Source organism: Dermacentor variabilis, chromosome 6 (genome assembly GCF_050947875.1).
Source record: "Dermacentor variabilis isolate Ectoservices chromosome 6, ASM5094787v1, whole genome shotgun sequence".
Lineage (NCBI taxonomy): Eukaryota > Metazoa > Arthropoda > Arachnida > Ixodida > Ixodidae > Dermacentor > Dermacentor variabilis.
In genome coordinates this window covers 69,448,844-69,469,282 of record NC_134573.1, presented here as the reverse complement: position 1 = coordinate 69,469,282, position 20,439 = coordinate 69,448,844, and the positions used below count along the sequence as shown (strand labels likewise).

The window sequence follows — 20,439 nt, the reverse complement described above, 5'->3', positions numbered from 1 at the left end:
ATATAATTTGCCACATCCTATATGGTCGCAGCGGGCATGTGCCAGGCCATGAGAACGACGCTGAAGTAGCGCGCGAGTAGAAAAACAGAGACGACATCGACGTCGCGTTGACTGCTCTGATAAAGTGCTTCCATCCGTCCTCTACGCCGGCTTTCCCGTCTTCTACTAGGCTGCGAAACTGGTGGAGGTGCTGAGTAGGATTACCTTATGCTCGGCACCCCTTCGCGGAGCCATACCTCGAAAACGGAATCACCTTCGTTCGTCGAAACTCCTGTTCACCGTGCAGTCGCCGCCTGCTAGGCCTGACGCCCGAGTTCAACCCTTTGCAGGACCCTGCTGGAACGCGTCTACCTACTTCCGCCATGGCTACTGCAACTCCATCGCAGGTGGCGCTGCAGAATCCTAAGGTACCAGAAAGTTTCCATGGCGACGCTTTTGAAGATGTCCAAGATTGGCTGGACCAATTTGAGCGTGTCGCCAGTTATAATGACTGGGGCTCCCAGCAAAAGCTGTCTAATGTCTATTTCGCGCTTCAAGACAGTGCGCGGACGTGGTTTGTGAACCGGGAGAGAAGTTTGACCACATGGGATGCCTTCAGCACCCAGCTGCTAGACACGTTCACTAGTACCGACAGAAGAGACACTGCGCAGCGCCTACTCTAATCCCGTATTCAAAAACCAAACGAGAACGTAGCCATGTATGCAGAAGATATGACCCGCCTTTTCCGCAGAGCAGACCCTGAGATGGCCGAAGAAACGAAGTTACGCTATCTCTTGCGCGGAGTGAAGGAGGAACTGTTTGCCGGACTCGTGAGGAACCCACCGACGACAGTGGTCGAATTACCAAGGAGGCTACCGCTATAGAACGGGCACTAAAGCAACGGTACCGCCAATATGATCGCGCGAACTCGCCGGTGAATGCTTCAGTTCTACCTGAGAGCTACGGCACGTCTCTGCGTGAAGTCATCCGGGAGATTGTGCGAGAGGAGATCCGGCAGCTCGGGATTTCTCCTATGGCACCAGCGGTGGCTTCTGTCGCTGATATCGTTCGGGAGGAAGTTCGACAGGCCTTTTCGTCCCCCGACCGGCAGGCGGTGCCGCGACGACTAACCTACGCGGAAGCTGTCTGTCGTCCACCTCCCGTGACTTCGATGCTGCTGACACCGTCGACCACTACGACGCAGCCAGCACCGCCACCCCCGACGCAATATTTTCGCCAGTCACAGCCGCCGCCAGCTATGCCGTATCGCCGCCAGCCGATCGCTGCGCCTCGGTCTTACGGCGAATCCCCCTGTGGGCTACCCACTTCGAAAGACCGATTTGTGGCGCACCGCTGACCGGCGGCCGCTGTGCTTTCATTGCGGCGAAGCAGGACATGTTTATCGCGCGTGCCACTACCGCGCAGTACGGTGCAGTGATTAATGTCCGTGACCTCGTCGTCACATTTTCTACGAGCTCAGACGACGTCGACCCCGCGGAGCACCAGCGACCCCACTTACGTATCGCCGACGACGACGTCACGCTTCCGCCGCGAAGCTGTTTCCTCGTACCTGTTATCTGCGACAACTTGAACCCCGGGACTGGTGTCGCTGAACACATCGACGCACCGGTACTGAGTCAAGGCGTTTCCATCACCAGGGCCGTAATTAACGTACACGACGGACGTGCTGAACTCCTGCTCACGAATTTTACCAGGGAACGTCGACACATTCTTAGAGGCACGGCTGTTGCTTACTTCGACGAATTGACCTCAATACAAGACTGCCTCTCAGTGGAGCACGCGACGGCCACCTTGGCCATGCCTGCCCCTGTGGTTGCTTTCAGTCCTACATTGTCACCCGTCGAACGTAACAGCCTTCTTGAGCTCATCGATGAATTTAGGAGCTGCTTTTCATCTACGTCACGAGTCAGCCAGACGCCGCTCACTAAGCACCGTATTGTTACCGAAGCCGACGCCAGACCAATTCGGCAGAATCCTTATCGTGTGGCACCGAAAGAGCGCGAGGCAATACAAACGCAAGTGAAGACGATGCTTGAGGACGGGGTTATTCGGCCATTTAAGAGCCCTTGGGCATCGCCTGTCGTGTTGGTGAAAAAGAAGGACGGTAGCCTGCGCTTCTGCGTCGACTATCGAAAACTCAACCAGATCACAAAGAAAGACGTTTATCCGCTGTCGCATATCTACGATTCACTGGACAGGCTACGAAACGCACGTTACTTTTCGTCGATGGACTTGAAAAGCGGCTACTGGCAAATAGAAGTTGATGAGGGAGACCGTGAGAAGACCGCTTTTGTGACGCCCGACGGACTTTATGAATTTCAGGTGCTCCCCTTCCGTTTGTGTTCTGCGCCAGCAAGGTTTCAGCGACTCGTGGACACGGTACTCTCAGGCCTCAAATGGCAAACCTGTCTGGTGTACCTCGACGACGTGATTGTTTTCTCCGTCGCGTTCGAGGAACACTTACGGAGACTAAAGACGGTCTTTGAAGCGATACGCTCAGCTGGTCTAACTTTGAAACCTGAAAAGTGCCATTTTGGCGTTGAAGAACTTCAATTTCTCGGTCACGTTGTCAGTCGTGAAGGTGTCCGACCTGACCCTGATAAAATCTCTGCCGTTGCTACTTTCCCAACGCCATCAGATAAAATGGCCGTGCGACGTTTTCTGGGCCTTTGCGCCTACTACTGACGCTTTACTGCGGACTTTTCGCGCATCGCATGGCCATTAACGAATCTAACCAGAGAAGATGACCCCTTCGTATGGGGTGACGACCAGCAACGGGCGTTTCACGACCTACGGCAACGGCTGCAGACGCCTCCCGTGCTCGCACACTTTGATGACGACGCTCCTACGATTCTTCATACCGACGCTAGTAATGTCGGCCTCGGCACAGTGCTTGTACAGCGACAGGACGGCGCCGAAAGAGTGATTGCTTACGCCAGCAGGACGCTATTAAGGACGGAGGCAAACTACTCCGCTACACAAAAAGAATGTCTCGCAATGGTGTGGGCCGTCCTGAAGTTTCGGCCATATTTGTATCGTCGGTGTTTCACCGTTGTCAGTGATCATCATGCACTTTGCTGGCTGACTAATTTAAACGATCCAGCTGGTCGGCTAGCGCGCTGGAGTCTTCGTCTCCAAGAGTTCGACTTCACGGTTGTCTACAAATCAGGGAAACGACACACCGACGCCGACTGCCTTTCTAGGTCTCCTGTTCAGACTGCAGTGCACGACGATGATGACACGGCTTTTCTAGGCGTGCTAGATACTGTCGCCGTTTCACGCCACCAACGCGAGGACGCAGAACTGGTTCCTCTTTTTGATTACTTAGAGGGAAGAACAGGCAGCGTGACGAGGTTATTCGCCAGAGGGCTGCCTTCATTCTGCTTACGCCACGACGTTCTGTATAAAAAGAACTTTTCACCTAGTGGCAGCAGCTACCTACTCGTCATTCCCGCATCTCTTCGCGACGAAGTCCTACATGTCTGTCACAACGAGCCGACCGCTGGTCACTTGGGCTACACTCGGACATTGGCAAGAATTAAGCTAAAGTACTATTGGCCGAGACTTGCGTCGATCGTGAAACGTTACACACAGACATGCCTGATTGCCAGCGCCGCAAAGCCCTACCCGCCAAGCCAGCTGGACTGCTGCATCCTGTTCAGATACCGCAAGCGCCGTTCGAACAAATTGGCATGGACCTTTTAGGTCCGTTTCCACTGTCTACTGCCGTAAATAGATGGATAATCGTCGTCACGGATTATCTTACGATATACGCCGAAACAGATGCTATCCAACGTGGAACAGCAGCCGAAGCAGCGCGATTTTTTGTCGAAGCCGTCGTCCTCAGGCATGGCGCTCCCGCAGTGGTCATAACAGACAGAGGATCTGCGTTCACGGCTGCGCTTCTGGATACCGTGTTGCGACTAAGTGGTACCACTCACCGAAAGACCACGGCTAATCATCCTCAAACCAATGGGCTCACAGAACGTATGAATAAGACTCTGGCCGACATGATGAGTATGTACATCGACGTCGACTACAAGAACTGGGACGAGATTTTACCATATGTTACATTTGCGTATAACACGGCTCGCCAAGAGACAACACACGTGACGCCTTTCAACCTCGTTTACGGACGCGAAGTGACAACAATGTTGGACGCAATGCTGCCGCACGAGTGCGGTGACGCCGAGACTGGTGCCGAGGAGTTTACGCAACGCGCAGAGGAAGCCAGGCAGCTTGCGCGTTTGCAAATCAAAGAACGACAGGAATGCGATGCCCGACACTACAATCTTCGACACAGACCCGTCACGTACAACGTCGGTGACCAGGTGTGGGTCTGGACTCCGATTCGTCGGCGGGGGCTGTCTGAAAAGCTCCTGCGAAGATACTTCGACCCGTACACAGTTCTGCGCCGCATCAGCGATGTTAATTATGAAGTTGTCCCCGACAGCTAGCCATAACTGCTCCAAACGCCGGCGGCATCTGCCTGAGGTTGTGCATGTGCTTCGTATGAAGCCATACATTTCCTCATGACCTCAACTTGGCACCGTTTGTGCACAGCCTTCGGGCGTTGGTGCATCGGGACGATGCCTCTTCTTCAAGGGGGGGGGGGGGGGGGGGCAAATGCCACATCCTATATGGTCGCAGCGGGCATGTGCCAGGCGATGAGAACGACGCAGAAGTAGCGCGCGAGTGTAAAAACAGAGACGACAACGACGTCGCGTTGACTGATCTGATAAAGTGCTTCCATACCCTCTACGCCGGCTTTCCCGTCTTCCACTAGGCTGCGACAATATATATATATATATATATATATATATATATATATATATATATATATGCATATATATATTAATGTAGGAAGGAGAGAATTGCCGCGATCATGGAACATCAAGGCACCGCGCGGTAACAGTATGATGCTCACTGCGTCGTTAATAAAGGCAGATAATTTAAACCGTGCAACTGCAAGTTTATTTTTTGCGGAAGAACTCCCTTCTCGTGACAACAGTGCGGGATGAATTATTTGCGGCACATAGGGGCCGTATAGGCGGGGCTATTGCACATGCCAAGTCCGTTCATTGGCACAGATCGCAAGCCGCCGAGACCACTATCATCTTGTCCAGAAACTCAGTGTCCGTGACGAAGTGCGCACCACATCTGGCCAGTGGATCCCTGGCGCATGGTCAATTGGTTGTTGTCAATTAAAATTGTGGCAGTGGCGAAGAGCTTAGGGTGCTTTCCGCGAGTAACACGGAGGGAATGCCGGAGGAACAGGTGTAGGCGCCTACATGGCGGGCGCACAGCAGGCACACTCGTGACGTTGCAGTGCAGATCATAACGACGCAGTATCGTACTTGTGGGAGCTACATTGGTTAAGACGACATAAAGCAGGAAGGGTGTGCCTATACACAACAATCACGTAGCTTGTGGTCTCGCTAAATCCCCTAGTTCGTTGCACTGCTCTGCTGACCGTCCGGAGCAGCACTCACATCTGTGCTTCTTAGCCCTGCTTAATGGACAATCGTAGACAATGATATAATCAGTACAAAGCTACCTACTTATATGGTGTCGCGGATAAAAGCATATACGTCAAGCACTAACGGTGTTACCTTCGGCATGGCTGGGCGCTGGGCAAGATGAAGCCGCGAGTGAAATGTCCTGTCCCACAGCCAACATCCAAAAATTGACAGTTGTCATTTCTTTCGGTTACGAAGAATGGCTGGAAAGCCTGTGGAAAGTGAAAATGTTTACCGGCAAGCAGTGTATAGAGAACAGCTACTGAATAAAAGATTATAGTTATTTGCAGGCAGTTCAGTCAGATAACATAAACGGAAGAGTATCCATATTGTGATTACTAGATGCCTGAAGCTATGCCAGGCACTTTTGTCATTGTACTTTGCACTTTTGAAGGCATGAAGCAATAGAATGTCATGGATGTCAATGAACATAACTTTGCGCTTTTCAAAGGTGAAAAATACTTCTCTACAAAAACGAATACAATGCTGGGTTTCATGCATATTCACGGTAAATTCCACTGCTAACAACTTTTTTGTGCCCTTAGAAGCGACAGAGACAAGGCTTCCTACTGGTCATTTGTATTATTATGCACGTTCTAGTAAAAAATTACAGCCAAGCAGACAATGGAAAAAAAGTTTCAATAAATGTTGTGTGTTGAAGCGGACAGACGTGGTAACAAAGCAACACTGAAGAAAAACGGTGCTATGTTCCTGTCAATTTGAAGTATCTAAAACAGGTTAAATGTTTCGATGTGCGCAAAATAAACTTTTTTCGACAGATTGACTTTGCACTTAAGGAGAAGAGGAAAGAGAAAAGCAGAAGGGAGGGAGATTAAGCAGCATAATAACGTCCGGTTGGCTACCGTACGCCGGGCGAATAGGAAATGGGGAAACAAAGATGGCAGAGAGAGAGAGGAGGGAAGGAAAGAAGGAAATTAGCGCGAGTGGTCTAATAGTAATTGCACTAATAGTCACAGACGTTCACACAAGCCGCACTTAGGAGATGTAATGTATATGAACAACAGGCAGGGAGAAAAGCTCCCAAGATAAAAAAAGCAGGTTGTTGAGTGGTCCTGTAACGTAACTTAGAACCTCCGCTAAGCAGAAAATCTACTGTTAATGTAATGAACATTTTGACCACAATTGGACAGACACACAACAAACTTTATTTGATCCTGAGAAGCTACTGTCAGGACCCCGTAACAGGAGACCGTTATAGCCGCCGACTACAACCACGTAGAGGATAGAACGCCGTGACGCTCCGCCCTTTCCTGGCCCTCTAGATAAACTGGGTTTGCTTTCAGGGTTCCGTGCTTCTGAGAGACTCCTCCCATTGGGCTTCGCTGAAGAGAAGGTCATTAGGCAACGCGGGAGATCGCCAGAGCATGTGAGCCATAGAGGGAAAAGTTTCACTACAGTCGGGACTACCAGGGTCGACATCCGAGTATATCGTACTTAGGAAGCCCCGCGACGGGAAAGATCCTGTCTGCAATGTTCTTAGAGCAGCTGACTGACCTCTATTGGGCTTCGGCTTAGGCAGAGGAATAAGTCTCCTGCCAAGTTGGTAATGTTTAGTAATTTTATTAAATGTGAGAAGCAGATCGTTCTTCTGAGTCCCTTCCTACCCCTCCGAATCATCCAGACCGTCGCGGTGCGTCAGTTCTCAAGCACGGTTGTGGACCAGGTTGTTGAGGTTTGGGTAGCCCTCGAGAGCGTTTGTCCCCATGTGTGTGGGGAACCACGGGATATAATGAGAACCGGGAAAGCCCTCTTTTCTCGAATAGACGCCGCCTCTCGAGCGAGGTTACCCGATTCGAAAGCTGGGATTGCGTCTCTCGAGTCAATGTAAATGTCACACAAGGCCAGCGTAACAGCGATTTGCCCTACTGTACCTGGGGTGGCCGCCCTTACTGAGGCGGAGGAGCGAAGCGCCCCCCCCCCCCCGCCCGTCTAGAATCAACAAAGCCAACATTCTCGTGTTCCCGTATGTGCCGCATCGGCAGAGACCGCGAAGTCTATGTTATCCCTAGCTTGCTCCAAGATGACTGGTGCACAGGCTTTACGTCTACCCTCCTTGTGCTCTGGACGTACGTTTCGCGGGAAGGGTCTCACCATGTAGGTTGCCCTCGTTTCCTGTGTCAGTGTTATCCGCCGACCCTCCAGTATCCTAGGAGACATGCCAACCTCGTGAAGGATTCGCCTGCCAGCCTTGGTCGATGATAGCCTAACCACCTGGGCAGTGGTCTGCGCCTCTATGACCAATTCACCGAAATCCTTATCGTGTGGCTCCCAGAGAACGTGAAGCAATACAAGTGACAAAAATGCTAGAAGACGACGTAATGCAACCATCAACGAGTCCCTGGGCATCTCTGGTAGTTCTAGTTAATAAAAAAGACGGCAGCTTGTGTTTCTGCGTGGACTACCGAAAACTACATCAGGGGCGCTATAACGTAAAACTATTCCAAACTTTTTCTATTCGAATTTTGCAATCAGCCTTCCGCGATTGGTCAAAAATATTTTGGACCACCCCCATTTCACCTGTCTGTCACGCGACGTCAGGATATCCGCAATAGCTCCCCATCTGACATGACGTATACACACTGATCATGTATGATTTGACCGAGCAAAAGAAAAATAGTTATATCTGATTCTACGCCTCTTCGCCATTAGCCCTCGGGCATTGGTCAAATGTTTACGGGCTGCGCCCACTTCACCTGCCTCTCACGCGACGTCACAAAACTGCAAAAACTCACCGCGTCAAAGTGACGTCCACGCGATAAAGAAGCATTAATATGCCGAATAAAACAGATTGTTCTGATGAATAGCCGCCGCCTACCCGGTTCCGAAAGGAATAAAAGAGGGCTGCCGCCGATCGCTCAGGCACTGGCTACTCGGACCTGTCGAAGAGCATGGGCTTATTTGCGTGTAATAAAACTTTCTGCGTGGCCGTGCAACATTTTCGAGCACTTTCGGCCCGTTTAGGACCTCGTTCTGCCAACTCTCCTTTGCTGAGGATCCGTTTTAGCGTCATTCATAAGCTTCCGTTGCATGCCGCCGCGATTGTCGACGAGCCACCGCAAACGAAGTAAGAGAAAGCGGACAAACGACAGACACTGGCACTACCCTCTTCATCCGGTTATCGATTTTCAGTGCAGTGGCTTGGCCCTATCAAATCTCTCTCCACTTAAGCGTGCTCCTCGCCTCTTGTGAGCCAACTAGATAAGACAAGCCGCTCAGTGTAGGCAATGTTATTCGTTTTTCAAGCAAACATAGGTGACCTCCTATGAACGAGGACAGCGTTTGATTGGTCTGTTCAGAGAACCCGGCGGGTGACAGCCCGATGCTTATGTCGGCGGTTACGCAAATTTGATCTAGGTAGATCCGACAGACCGTGAAAAAACTGCTTTTTGATGCCAGACGGCCTATACGAATTTAAAGTCTTGCCTTTCGGCTTGTGCTCTTCCCCTGCTACGTTCCAACGCCTCACGGATACTGTGTTTTCGAGTCTGAAGTTGAAAACCTGCTTAGTGTACCTGGACGACGTCATCGTGTTCTCGGCAATGCTTGAAGAACACCTCGAACGGCTTGAAGTGGTTCTGCAGTCCATCCGGTCCGCCGGCCGCACCCTTAAGCCGGAGAAGTGCCACTTTGGCTTCGCGGAACTACAGTTTCTCAGTCACGTCGTCAGTCACGCAGCTGTTCGCCCAGATCCTGAGAAAAGTGCCGCTATAGCACAGTTTCCCGTACCATCCGATAAAAAGACTGTCAGGCGCTTCTCGGGCCTCTGTGCCTATTACCGGCGGTTTATTGCGAACTTTGCTCACATTGCGTCGCTGTTAACTCACCTGACGAGAGTCGACGCTGCTTTTGTATGGGGCGACGAAGAGCAAGGTGCATTCAATGACTTGCGGGAACGTCTCCAGACACCTCCATTGCTTGCTCACTTTGATGAGACCGCTCCTACATTTCTCCACACTGACGCCAGCAATGTTGGCTTGGGAACTGTTCTTGTGCAGCGGCAGGGGGGCACAGAAAGAGTACTTGCCTATCCAATCGGAACACTCTCACGCACAGAAGGTAATTACTCCACAAGTGAGAAGGAATGCCACGCCATAGTATGGGAGGTTATGAAAATTCGCCCATATTTGTATGGCTGCCACTTCACAGTTATCAGCGACCGCCATTTACTGTCTTGGTTGACAAACTCTAAAGATCATTCGGGACGACTGGCGCATTGGAGCCGGCGGCTGCAAGAGTTTGACATGACTGTCAAGTACAAGTCGGGGAAACGACATACGGATGCTGAGTGCCTGTCTCCATCGCCGATAGAGTCGTCTGCTCCATCCGAAGAAGACGCCACACTTGGCTCGACTGCCAGAGGCGCAAGTCGCCTCCGTCGAAACCAGCCAGCCTCCTACAACCCGTCCAGGTTCCTCGAAGACCATTTGACCAAATCGGAATTGTTATATTGGGTCCACTTCCTACTTCTACTGCAGGGAATCGCTTTGTTATCGTCGCAACCGACTATCTCACACGTTACGCTGAAATAAAGGCAATCCAGAGAAGCGCAGCAGCCGAGGTGGCGCGCTTTTTCATTGAGTACATAGTGTTACGACACGGTGCACCAACCGTCGTAATAACAGACCGAGGAACCGCATTCAGGGCTGCGCTTTTAGATCACGTCTTGCTGCTGAGTGGAACGGCTCATCGGAAGTTAACCGCCTACCATCCACAAACCAATGGATTAACAGAACGCCTAAACAGAACAATGGAAGACATGCTCTCCGTGTACGTGGATGTTGAACATAAAAATTGGGACGACATCCTACCTTATATCACCTTTGCATATAACCCGGCAGAACAAGAGACGACGCGCACGACTCCGTTCACCCTTGTTTATGGACGGGATGTACAAACGATGTTGGATGCGATGCTTCCAGATCACTTTGACAACACTGATACGGACGCCGATGTGTTTACGCAACGCTCAGAAGAGGCTCAGCAACTCGCGTGCTTGTGGATCTGCCAGCAGCAATACTACGACGCTGGGCGCTATGATCTTCACCGTCAAATAGTAATCGATAACGTCGGCGTCAGAGTGTGGATTTGAACACCCATGCCGAAACGAGGCGTCTTTGAGAAGCTGTTAAGGCGATATTCCGGACCATATCGAGTATTGCGCCGACTCAGTGCACGTACGAGGTCGTCCCCGATAGTCTCAATTGTACGCTGCGGCGCACGCACCGTCCTGAACTTGTTCACTCTGTCCGCATGAATCCGTATGCGAGCGAATACCTATGCGAGAGACCCTAACTTCCGCAAGTAACACTTCTGGTCTAGCATCGGGACAATGCTCTCTTAGGGAGGGACAAATGACGCGTGTATTCTATGCAGACGACAACAAAGATAGCGACATTAACGGACTTCGTCTACTGGGTCAGTGGGATTTGGCGAGGACGAAGACGTGTCTCTGGCCTGTGTTGTTTTTGAACAAGTTGTCCTGCGGTTCCTGAACGTCTCCTTTTCTATTGTCCGCGTTGTACTGCGACAATATTGTCTATGTTATTGTGCATCCCTACATGATCTAGCCTGTCGGAGCTCGTTGTAATGGGCAACACTAGCATTGTCTTGATGCTTTTGCGCATGAGGGCGTCTAACTTGGTCTTTTCCGTTTTGGTCCATACAAGAGCTGAAGCCACATAGTTAATATGACCGATGAGAAACGCGTCTTACGTCCGAATGAAGTTGTGCTCGCCCAACCCTTTCTTTCGATTGGACACCCCAGCGACGAATCTCAGCGTAATCTCCGTCTTGGCTGTAACGTGCGTAATTATTCTGGCATTCCAACCCCTCGCGTCTATGAGCAGACCTAGGACTGTAGAAACTGTAGACTGTAGAAATTTTCTGCCCATTATTCGCGTATAATACCACGGGAAGCTGGCTGAGGGGTGTGAGACCCCTAACCCCCTTCCTTGCGGGTCTGTAAAGTAGCAGCTCCGACTTACTCAGAGACAGCTTGACACCCGTGCCCGCGAGGTAAGCCTCCGTCTCGTCCAAGGCCGCTTGTAGAGCCTGCTCTATTTCCGCGAAGGAGCCCCCCCCCCCCCGGGCACCAGATCGTGATTTCATTTGCGTGGAGTGCGTGACCTACGCCCCGGTGGCCGCCCAGCCTGTCTGAAAGAGCCTTCATGACTAAAATGAAGAGCAATGGTGAGATGACTGATCCCTGCGGAGTACCTCGAGCCCCCAATCCGTACACGATCGACTGAATCTGCTTCACCTGAATATTAGCGGTTTTATCCACCAGAAAATATCTGATAAAGGCCTGGAATTTAAGTCCCAGGCCTATCCCAGTCATAGCCTTCAGTGTGTATCAATGTAACACTGTGTCTAACGCCTTAGTGAGGTCTAGGGTGAGAATCCCTCTCATGTCCCGAGTGCCGCTATCAAAGACATGCTTCTTGAGCATTAGCATAACCTCATGCGCCGATAGGCTGAGCCAAAAAACAACCGTATGGTGTGGGAAGAGGTGCCTGCGCTCTATGTACCCCGAAACCCTGTTCAACATCGCGTGCACCGCTAACTTGCCTATGTACGACGTTAGCGATATCGGTCTCTTGTTGTCCAAATCAAGGGGTCTTCCAGGTTTAGGGATGAGTATCACTGTAGCCGCCCTCCATCCGCCGGGCACCTGTCCTGCCTCCCAAGCCATGTTGTCCTCTTTAGCTAATAGTTCCACTGCCTCATTGCCCAGGTTTCGTAATAGCCTGTTAGAAAACTTATCCGGAGCCGGAGCCGGAGCCAATCTACCGCTTAAATTGTCGAGCACCACCTTATCTCCGATTCTGCTATGGGCGTCTCTAGCTCCTCCACCGTCACGCACTTGACTTACGGATAACTCTCTTGCTGCGTCGTCCCTATGGGGAGGTATCTATCCACGACAGCATTCAAAAGCGACTGTTCAGTGCCTCCCTTTTGCTGATGCCTGTGTATGACTTTACTAGGTGTTTGCCTTTGATTCCCCTTAGTCTGCACGTTACCCAGGAGGTGCTTGAGGAGGTTCGATATCCCTCCTGAGGTCATGGAACCATCTACTGCCGCGCAGACCTCGTCCCATTGTAGCCTGTTAAGCTCTGAACAATATGTCTTGATCTCTCTATTAAGCTCCGCGGCTTTTTTCGTGAGCCTGAGCTTTAGCCGTTGTGTTTTATACCTCATCATAATTGAGTATTTGGTCTCCAACAGGGTGCGCTAGGATGCAAAACCATTCTTGGGACCTCCTTTTCTGTTTTTAATACCTTAGTAGGCCTCTCTCCGTCCTCCGTGAGCGAGCCAATAGCGACGCCAAACGAAGAAAATGTGCTCGTTGGCTTCTTCCTAAGTTTCCTGATCTCCTCCGAGCCCCTGACTCGAAATATCCTGGCCAGTCGAGCTTCCACCCTAATTGTTACCCTTGCTATGAAGTGGTCACTGCCAAGGTTCTCCTGCTTAATGGCCCACGTGAGGTTATCTACGTTGCTGGCACATACCAAATCAGGCGTTGTGTGTCACCCAACTGACTTGCCCAGCCTAGTGGGGAACCCTGGGCCCGTGATTACCGTAAACGCGAGATCATGCAGGATCCTCGCGAGGTTCTCGCCTTTTACCATCTTTCTGAAGTAGCTCCATGCACTAAGAGGGGCGTTAACGTCCCCTGCAACTATCAGGGGAAAGTGCTTGGCTATCGACGTCGCCTTCGTAAGCAGGGAGTTGATAAAGAGAAAATCAGACATCCACCCGTTCGTAGCAATTGCTACAAAGGAAACCCATACGGGTTCCTCGTAAGAAAAGCCTCAGAGTTGAAGAAAAATTCTGAGGCTTTTCTTTCGAGAAGCCCGTATGGGATTCCTTTGTAGCAATTGCTACGAACGGGTGGTTGTCTGATTTTCCTTTTATCAATTACGTCGCTCCACCTTTCGGGTTTCCGCCGAACTACTACGTTAAACAGGGAGTTAAACGTGCTTCTCTGGTCCGACGGCGGGCTATAAACCTTAGGCACAAATACCCTCTGTTCAAGCCGCCCGTGAGGTATATACTCCACGAAAAGGGCCTCCATCGTACCCCGTCGAAATTGCATTGGATGCTCAATAAAGGCTAAATTTTTTCTGATCATCGTGGCTAGTCCTCTGCCTCCGTCATTCCTGACCGACACAGTTTTGAAGCCAAATAGGGTAGGGACGTCACATAGTGTCTCCTCTAATTACAAAATCTGAAGCTTTTCCACCTGATTCGCAAAAAATAGGGGTAGCGTAGCCTTGCGCCTTTGAAAACTAGCGCAGTTCCACTGCCACATTGCCAGCTCTTTGTGATCGCCCGCCACGATTCTACATTACCATGCCTGGCTCCGCGCCTGAAGCATCCTCGGAGTGATTCGCTGCCTTGCTTTGCACTCGGACTGTGGCTTTGGCCCCAATCGCCGCCTTTTGCTCTAATACCATAACTTTTTGCACCAAAAGCTTTAAGCTTTCCTGATTTTCTCTACTTATTCTGATTAGTCCCTCCAACATCTTTCCTTGATGATCCTCTCCCTCAGACGTTTCCGAGTCGCTCTCGTCCTTAGGAAGGGTACTTGCGCGTTGTTTAGTGAGTCCTGCGCGGGGTATATGTTCGACTACCTCTGCTACCGGGTTTCTTGCCTCAATTTCACGGGGTTTGGGTTTGCCTTGGAAGCTTTGAGTCGGCGTACCTCCTCTCTAAGCTCCTTAACTGCCTTAAGTAATGCGTCCATCTGCGACCTACTACCATGCTCTAGCGATACCGACAGCATTATCTCCGTGGGTCTCTGTTGCTCCTTCTTCGTCTTCCCTTTGACACGATCCGCACAGGTAGGCTCCTCCTGCATCCTCACGCTGGACACCGAGCGCCCTCTGGATCGAGAGTGGCGCCTGGTTGCTTCGTGCTTCTGCCCAACTGGCGTGCGAGAGCGGCTTCTCTCGGTGCTGCGCTCCCGCACAGCTGGCCTACTCGAGCGGCTCCTGCCACTTGCCGTGTTGACGTCGGTCCCCACCTGCAGCTGCTCGGCGCGTTGGCGCCGCTGCCGCCGTTGTCTTCTGGCGATATAGGGAATTTTAAATTTGTCCCTGCACTTCTTGACTGCTGCGGGTTGCGGGCCACCGCACAATGTGCATTTCGAATGGCACTGGTGATCATCCGTCGGCGATCGTTTGCTGCAGGTGCGACACCACTTGCTTCCCGAATTGGGACACACGTCAGCCGGGTGATCATACACCATAAACACACGTTACCATCCATATTTATTGTAAACATTTATCACCTCCCATCACACCCGATGGCGTCTCTAGAGTCCCTACTTCGATCGGTGCACCGGCTGGCAGGAAAACACCCCCTGTTAGTCGGCGGAGACTTCAACAGTCAACATACAGACTGGGGATACAAAACAACAACACACCGAGGCCGCAGGCTCTGGCTGCTCCTCCAGAACCTCCACCTCACCGTACACAACAACTTCCTGACGCCCACTCGGATCGGAAATAGCGTCAGCATGGACACCAGCCCGGACCTGGTGCTGACCCACTCCCTCCGAGGCGTCACCTGGACCAGAACACAATACACACTAGGCAGCGATCATTACATTATACAGGTCACTGTCCCATACAAACAACCCCGTCACACTTACATGACACACAAACTCATAAACTGGGACTCTCTCCGCACTACTCGGGCGGCCCGCTCTGACACCCCTATTTCCGATATCGACACCTGGGTGAAATCACTCCAGGATGACGTCCAATGCAACACAAAACTCATTGAAACCCCTGCAGAGACCCCTACATTAGACACCCGACTGGCCCACCTCTGGGAGGCCTATCGCAGCCTCCTAGAACGGTGGAAGAAGAATAAGCTAAACAGGACACTTAAAAAGCGGCTAGCCGCGCTGCAAACCCAAATCCAACAACATTCTGAGGAGCTGTGCCGGTCCAACTGGGGCCAGATATGCGACGGCATTGCTGGGAACCTGTCCACCAAGCGGGCCTGGCAGCTCCTCCGCCACCTTATAGATCCGACGCAGACAAAAACAGCAACACAACACCATGTAACAAGACTCGTCCACGCACGCATGGACAACCCTGACAGCCTTATAGATACACTTCAAAAAACCTACACTTCCCCAGGCACACCGACTCGCTTACCTCCCTACACAGGGCAGCCCAACCCCACACTCGACACGGACATAACGGAGACGGAAGTCAGAGCGGCCCTCCTGACTCTCCGTACCAGCTCCGCACCTGGCGCCGACCAGGTAACCAAATCTATGCTTCGTAATCTGGATGATCAATCCATCACACATATTACGGACTACTTCAACCAGTGTTGGAGGGAGGGCACCCTCCCCCAGTCCTGGCGTCATGCGAAGGTTATTTTCATACCCAAACCCAACAAACCACTTACACTCCAAAACCTTCGCCCGATCTCGCTAACCTCATGCCTCGGAAAGCTTTTCGAGCATGTAGTATTATCGAGACTCACACAATACATGGCGGAAAACGACCTTTACCCTCACAGCATGGTGGGCTTCCGCCCCCATTTATCCGCGCAGGATGCCATGCTACAACTTACGCACGACATTTTCGACCCCCTTATCCCGGGTCACACAAAGGCAGTCTTGGCTTTGGACCTCTCCAAAGCCTTTGATCGCGTAGAACACCATGCGATCATGACTGCTCTCTCGCCACTGAATGTGGGTGCACGTACGTACACCTACATTCAAGCATTCCTTACCGACCGCACAGCTCAGATACACTTTGGCCCACTCACCTCCCTCTCTTTTACTTTACGGAGTGTTGGCACCCCGCAAGGGTCCGTTCTGTCCCCCTTTCTATTTAATATCACCCTAATCCCCCTGGCCCGACAATTGGCAATCATACCCCATCTCAAACACACCCTCTATGCCGACGACATCACGCTGTGGACTACCCACGGCAGTGACGGTTGCATAGAGGACACTCTCCAATCTGCAGCCACCCTGACCCAAAATTATGCTGCCAGTATCGGTCTTTCTTGCTCACCAGAAAAATCCGAACTACTACTCATCAGACCTCGTAATCGCTGCTCCCCATGCTTCCCCATCACGATCGAGCTGGACGGACGCCCAGTGCCGGAGGTTGAAACCCTCCGAGTACTGGGACTCCATATCCAGAGTGATGGTAAAAACACCACCACCCTGAAGAAACTCAAGCAGATTGCAGGTGCGATTTCGCACCTCATTCGCCGGGTTTCAGCCCACCACAGAGGCATGAAGGAGCGCGACCTATGTCGCCTCATCCATGCCTTCGTCCTCAGCCGTGTGCTTTACACAACGCCATATTTACACTTATCCCGACACGATACTAATGCCCTAGATGCATTAATACGCAAGGCGTACAAAGTAGCATTAAAACTACCCATTAATACACCCACAGACAGACTACTCGGCCTGGGCCTCCACAACACTATCGGGGAACTTGTAGAAACCCACCGACAGGCGCAATACATTCGCCTGACACGAACATCCACTGGGCGGCACATCCTGGACTCCCTCGGGATCCGGATACCGGCCAACGACCCTACACAACTCGCCACCCCACGCCACATCCACCGGGAGCTGCTTATTAAGCCGCTCCCGAGGAACATGCATCCACAACACCACGAGGCGCGCCGCCGAGCTCGAGCTAAGGCGCTCCATCGCTATTACGGCCCCGAACCGGACGCCGTATGGGTGGACGCCGCATGCATGGGAGAGCAAGCGGTTGCCGCCGTGGTGGACTCCTCCCTCTCCCCACTCATCACACTACCCCTCCCCCCACACACTTCCCCAGAAGCTGCAGAGGAAGCTGCGATTGCCATTGCCATCACCCATACGGAAGCCCGGTACATAATAACAGATTCAAAAACAGCTATACTAAATTTTGCACGTGGCCGAGTCCATGTTCCTGCTTTTTGCATACTGGACTCGCCCGTTGCACCTCCACCCCGCCATGTGGAGCTGATATGGGTGCCTGCGCACTCCGGGAATCCCGGAAACGAGGCTGCCAACCTTTTAGCCCGAGGTTCTATTAACCGGGCTCAGGTGGCCTCCGATCCGGGATTCACGAAGGAGCGCATGCACTCTTTCAGCGATCTGACGCAGGCTTATAGAGCAGCACGTCAGATCTACCCCCCACCTCACCCATCCCTAGACAACAGGCATGCGACACTGTGGAGGCGACTCCAGACCCATACACTCCCCTCCCCTGTCACCCTATCCCATTACCATCCCTCTTTCCCCACGCCCGCCTGCGCCCTCTGTCCCGAACCGTTCGCATCCGCCATCCACATCCTCTCGCTTTGCCCGGCGGACCCTCCCCCGCGGGGCCTGGAGCACCTGACATCGTGGGAGGACTGGGAGACCGTGCTCCGCTCTGAGGACTCGGCAACGCAGACCATCGCGACCAGCCGGGCTGCCAGTGTTATGGACCTACGGAACATAAACACTTGAGTGGACTACGGTCGTGCGGGGGCCCAGGGGCCTACGTGGCCCGAACACCTCTGTTTAAATAAAGTTTTTAACAACAACAACAACAGCCGGGTGTCCCAGTCCCCCATAGTCGTAGCATACTTCCGTGTAGTGTTGGTAGAGCGTGCAGCGAAATATGATCGCGCCGCACGTCCCGTAGCTGGGCACCCTCATGCCCTCGAAAAGCGCTATCACCGCCGTGGTGTTCTTGATCCGCCTGGCCTCCGAACCGCCCGGATTCCAATGATTTACGATTCTCGCGATGAGTTGAGCCTCGCTGACTTCCACGTCGGCTCCTCTTTATGACTCTATTAAACGCATTCCGGGGTGGGTCCAGGTAGGACGCCACCCCACACGTGCCTTCGCCGAGCCTGATTTGCTGCACTTGGGCGTAAGCGACCGAATTTTTCTCATGCGTGGTGCACACCACCAATATGTTCTGAACTCCGTTGGGGCGCATTGTGTACTGTTCGATTGCGGTCGGGGCCAAGGATGCTGCTAAGGCGAAGGCTTGCTAAAAGTGGATTTTGCTGACCTTGTTTACAGTCAGGCCGTCCCGCGGTCTGGCAATGATGGAAAAAAAGTGTCCCTCGGCAGTCGAGGGAGCCTCGAAGTAACGGTGAAGCGTCGTGTCGCGTGGTGCAGCGTTGCGGCCGCCACACTTCCCTCTGCCACGTGTATTTCCACCACCTTGAGCCGACGAATTTTCTTCCCTGTGCGTGCCGGGCAGGCGGCCATACGCAACCTTCCATCGCGGGTCGCATGCCTCTTCTTGACTAATCTCTTCTCCTTCCACCACGTCCAATCTGGGTTCCAAGCCCACCATGCACGGGAGTAGGCCTAAGCCTACCCGCGTCTCCTCGCCGTTTTTCATTTAAGAACGGCGAAAAGTCCCTGAACCGAGGAAAATATAGTATCGGCAGAGTCCTATTGACTTTCAACGTCGATTAAAGCATGAATCACCCGGTTCCGCCGAGGGAACCCCTCTAGAAGATTGCTGAAAGCCGGAGCCGATGTCAACGCGCCCGCACTTCATCTTCGTACTCCTTGACTCAAATTGGAGCGATTTTCTTTCTGAAGACGCCTTGCTCTCGTGGGTTACAGTTACTGGGAAACGTGGCGTGACAGCGCAGTTGATTTCGTGTTGCGCTGCGAAGCTAGCGGGCACGAGATGAAATACTGGTCGCGGCAAATGCATCTCGATGGGGGCGAAATGTCAAAAAAAAAAAAAAACTCCCGTGTGCTGCACTTGGAGTGCACGGTAAAAAACGCAAACCCAGTGGATGAACGGGCGCTTTTAAAGAACGCTGGTCAAAATTATTCCGAAGTTGCCCACTACGAAGTACATCATTATCATATAGTGGTTTTGGTGCATTACCTGCAAAATTGAATATCAAGGCAGATACAGGAAGCACCTATTTTGCCATCTTCACGCACCATGGTACTTGCAGGTGTGAATGCTGCCGCAATATCGGTGTACATTATGCTGACTTAAAGCAATTTTGATTTACGTGGGAACAATGAATACTGCATGTCGCTGTACTACAAGCTATATAGCAAGGAGATATCGAATTGACTAACTCGTTATCGCAGTCCGACAAGTCGAAAAGGCACCGCTATCTTTAGTGAACATAGACGCCTTACCTTTAGTATATCGCGAGTCTCTTTAGACCGGAAGGAATTAGTCTCGGCGTACAGATCCGGTGCATGCAGGCTTGTGTAAGGCCTTGGTTTCGTCTTCCCTTCTGTCGTACCAGCCATAATATCTGCCACAGCAACGTAACAAAGTAAGGATAAAATTGTTCCCCAAACCCTTTCCTTATCAAAAGACGCAGTGAGCGATATTCGAATGTGTTTTAAGGTTTTTCAAAACTCGTTCAGGACAATCTCCAGTCTACTAATTCATAAAATCAGCATTTGCTTGAGTCAAGAAGCTTAGATCAGTTTTCTATAGTGCCTATAATTTATTATCTCGACACAGAAAAGACATGGGCTAAAGAGTGGTCTCAGAAGAAATGCGCAAATATTTTTCGCTTTGCAAAATAGGCGTAGAAAATGATGCATTATTCTCACCTATGCCGCAGGAGAGATATCTGCTTTGTCTGGCCGCCAACTATTTTCCCCTGCGCAGCAGGAGGGTATCTGCTGTTTCCTGTCGCAACTATTCCATTTAATAAATTTATTTTGCTCTAACAGCACTTGCACAGATGGCAAGCAGTCCCAGACTTGTGTCATGCAGCAGTTTGGTTCTCGGGGAGTAATAAACCCCACTTTTTCATTTATTTTAACGAAATAGTCGGTTCAAGGTAAGAGAGAGCGCACACAACAGCTATCTCGCTTCGCTTCCTTCCTTCCTTCCTTCCTTCCTTCCTTCCTTCCTTCCTTCCT

The 20,439-nt window shown here is 51.7% G+C and overlaps 1 protein-coding gene across 1 annotated transcript in view; it reads right to left on the bottom strand.

Moving 5' to 3' along the window:
* Positions 1-20,211, bottom strand: part of LOC142584204 (juvenile hormone acid O-methyltransferase-like) — a 32,490-nt gene extending 12,279 nt beyond the window's left edge. Inside the window, exons 1-3 of the mRNA XM_075694362.1 lie at positions 20,125-20,211; positions 19,696-19,817; positions 5,613-5,731 (exon numbers count right to left, since the gene is read on the bottom strand). Coding sequence (XP_075550477.1) covers positions 5,613-5,731; positions 19,696-19,812 — 236 coding nt within the window. The 5' untranslated portion in view covers positions 19,813-19,817; positions 20,125-20,211. The remainder of the gene's footprint in view (positions 1-5,612; positions 5,732-19,695; positions 19,818-20,124) is intronic.
* Positions 20,212-20,439: the final 228 nt, after the last annotated feature.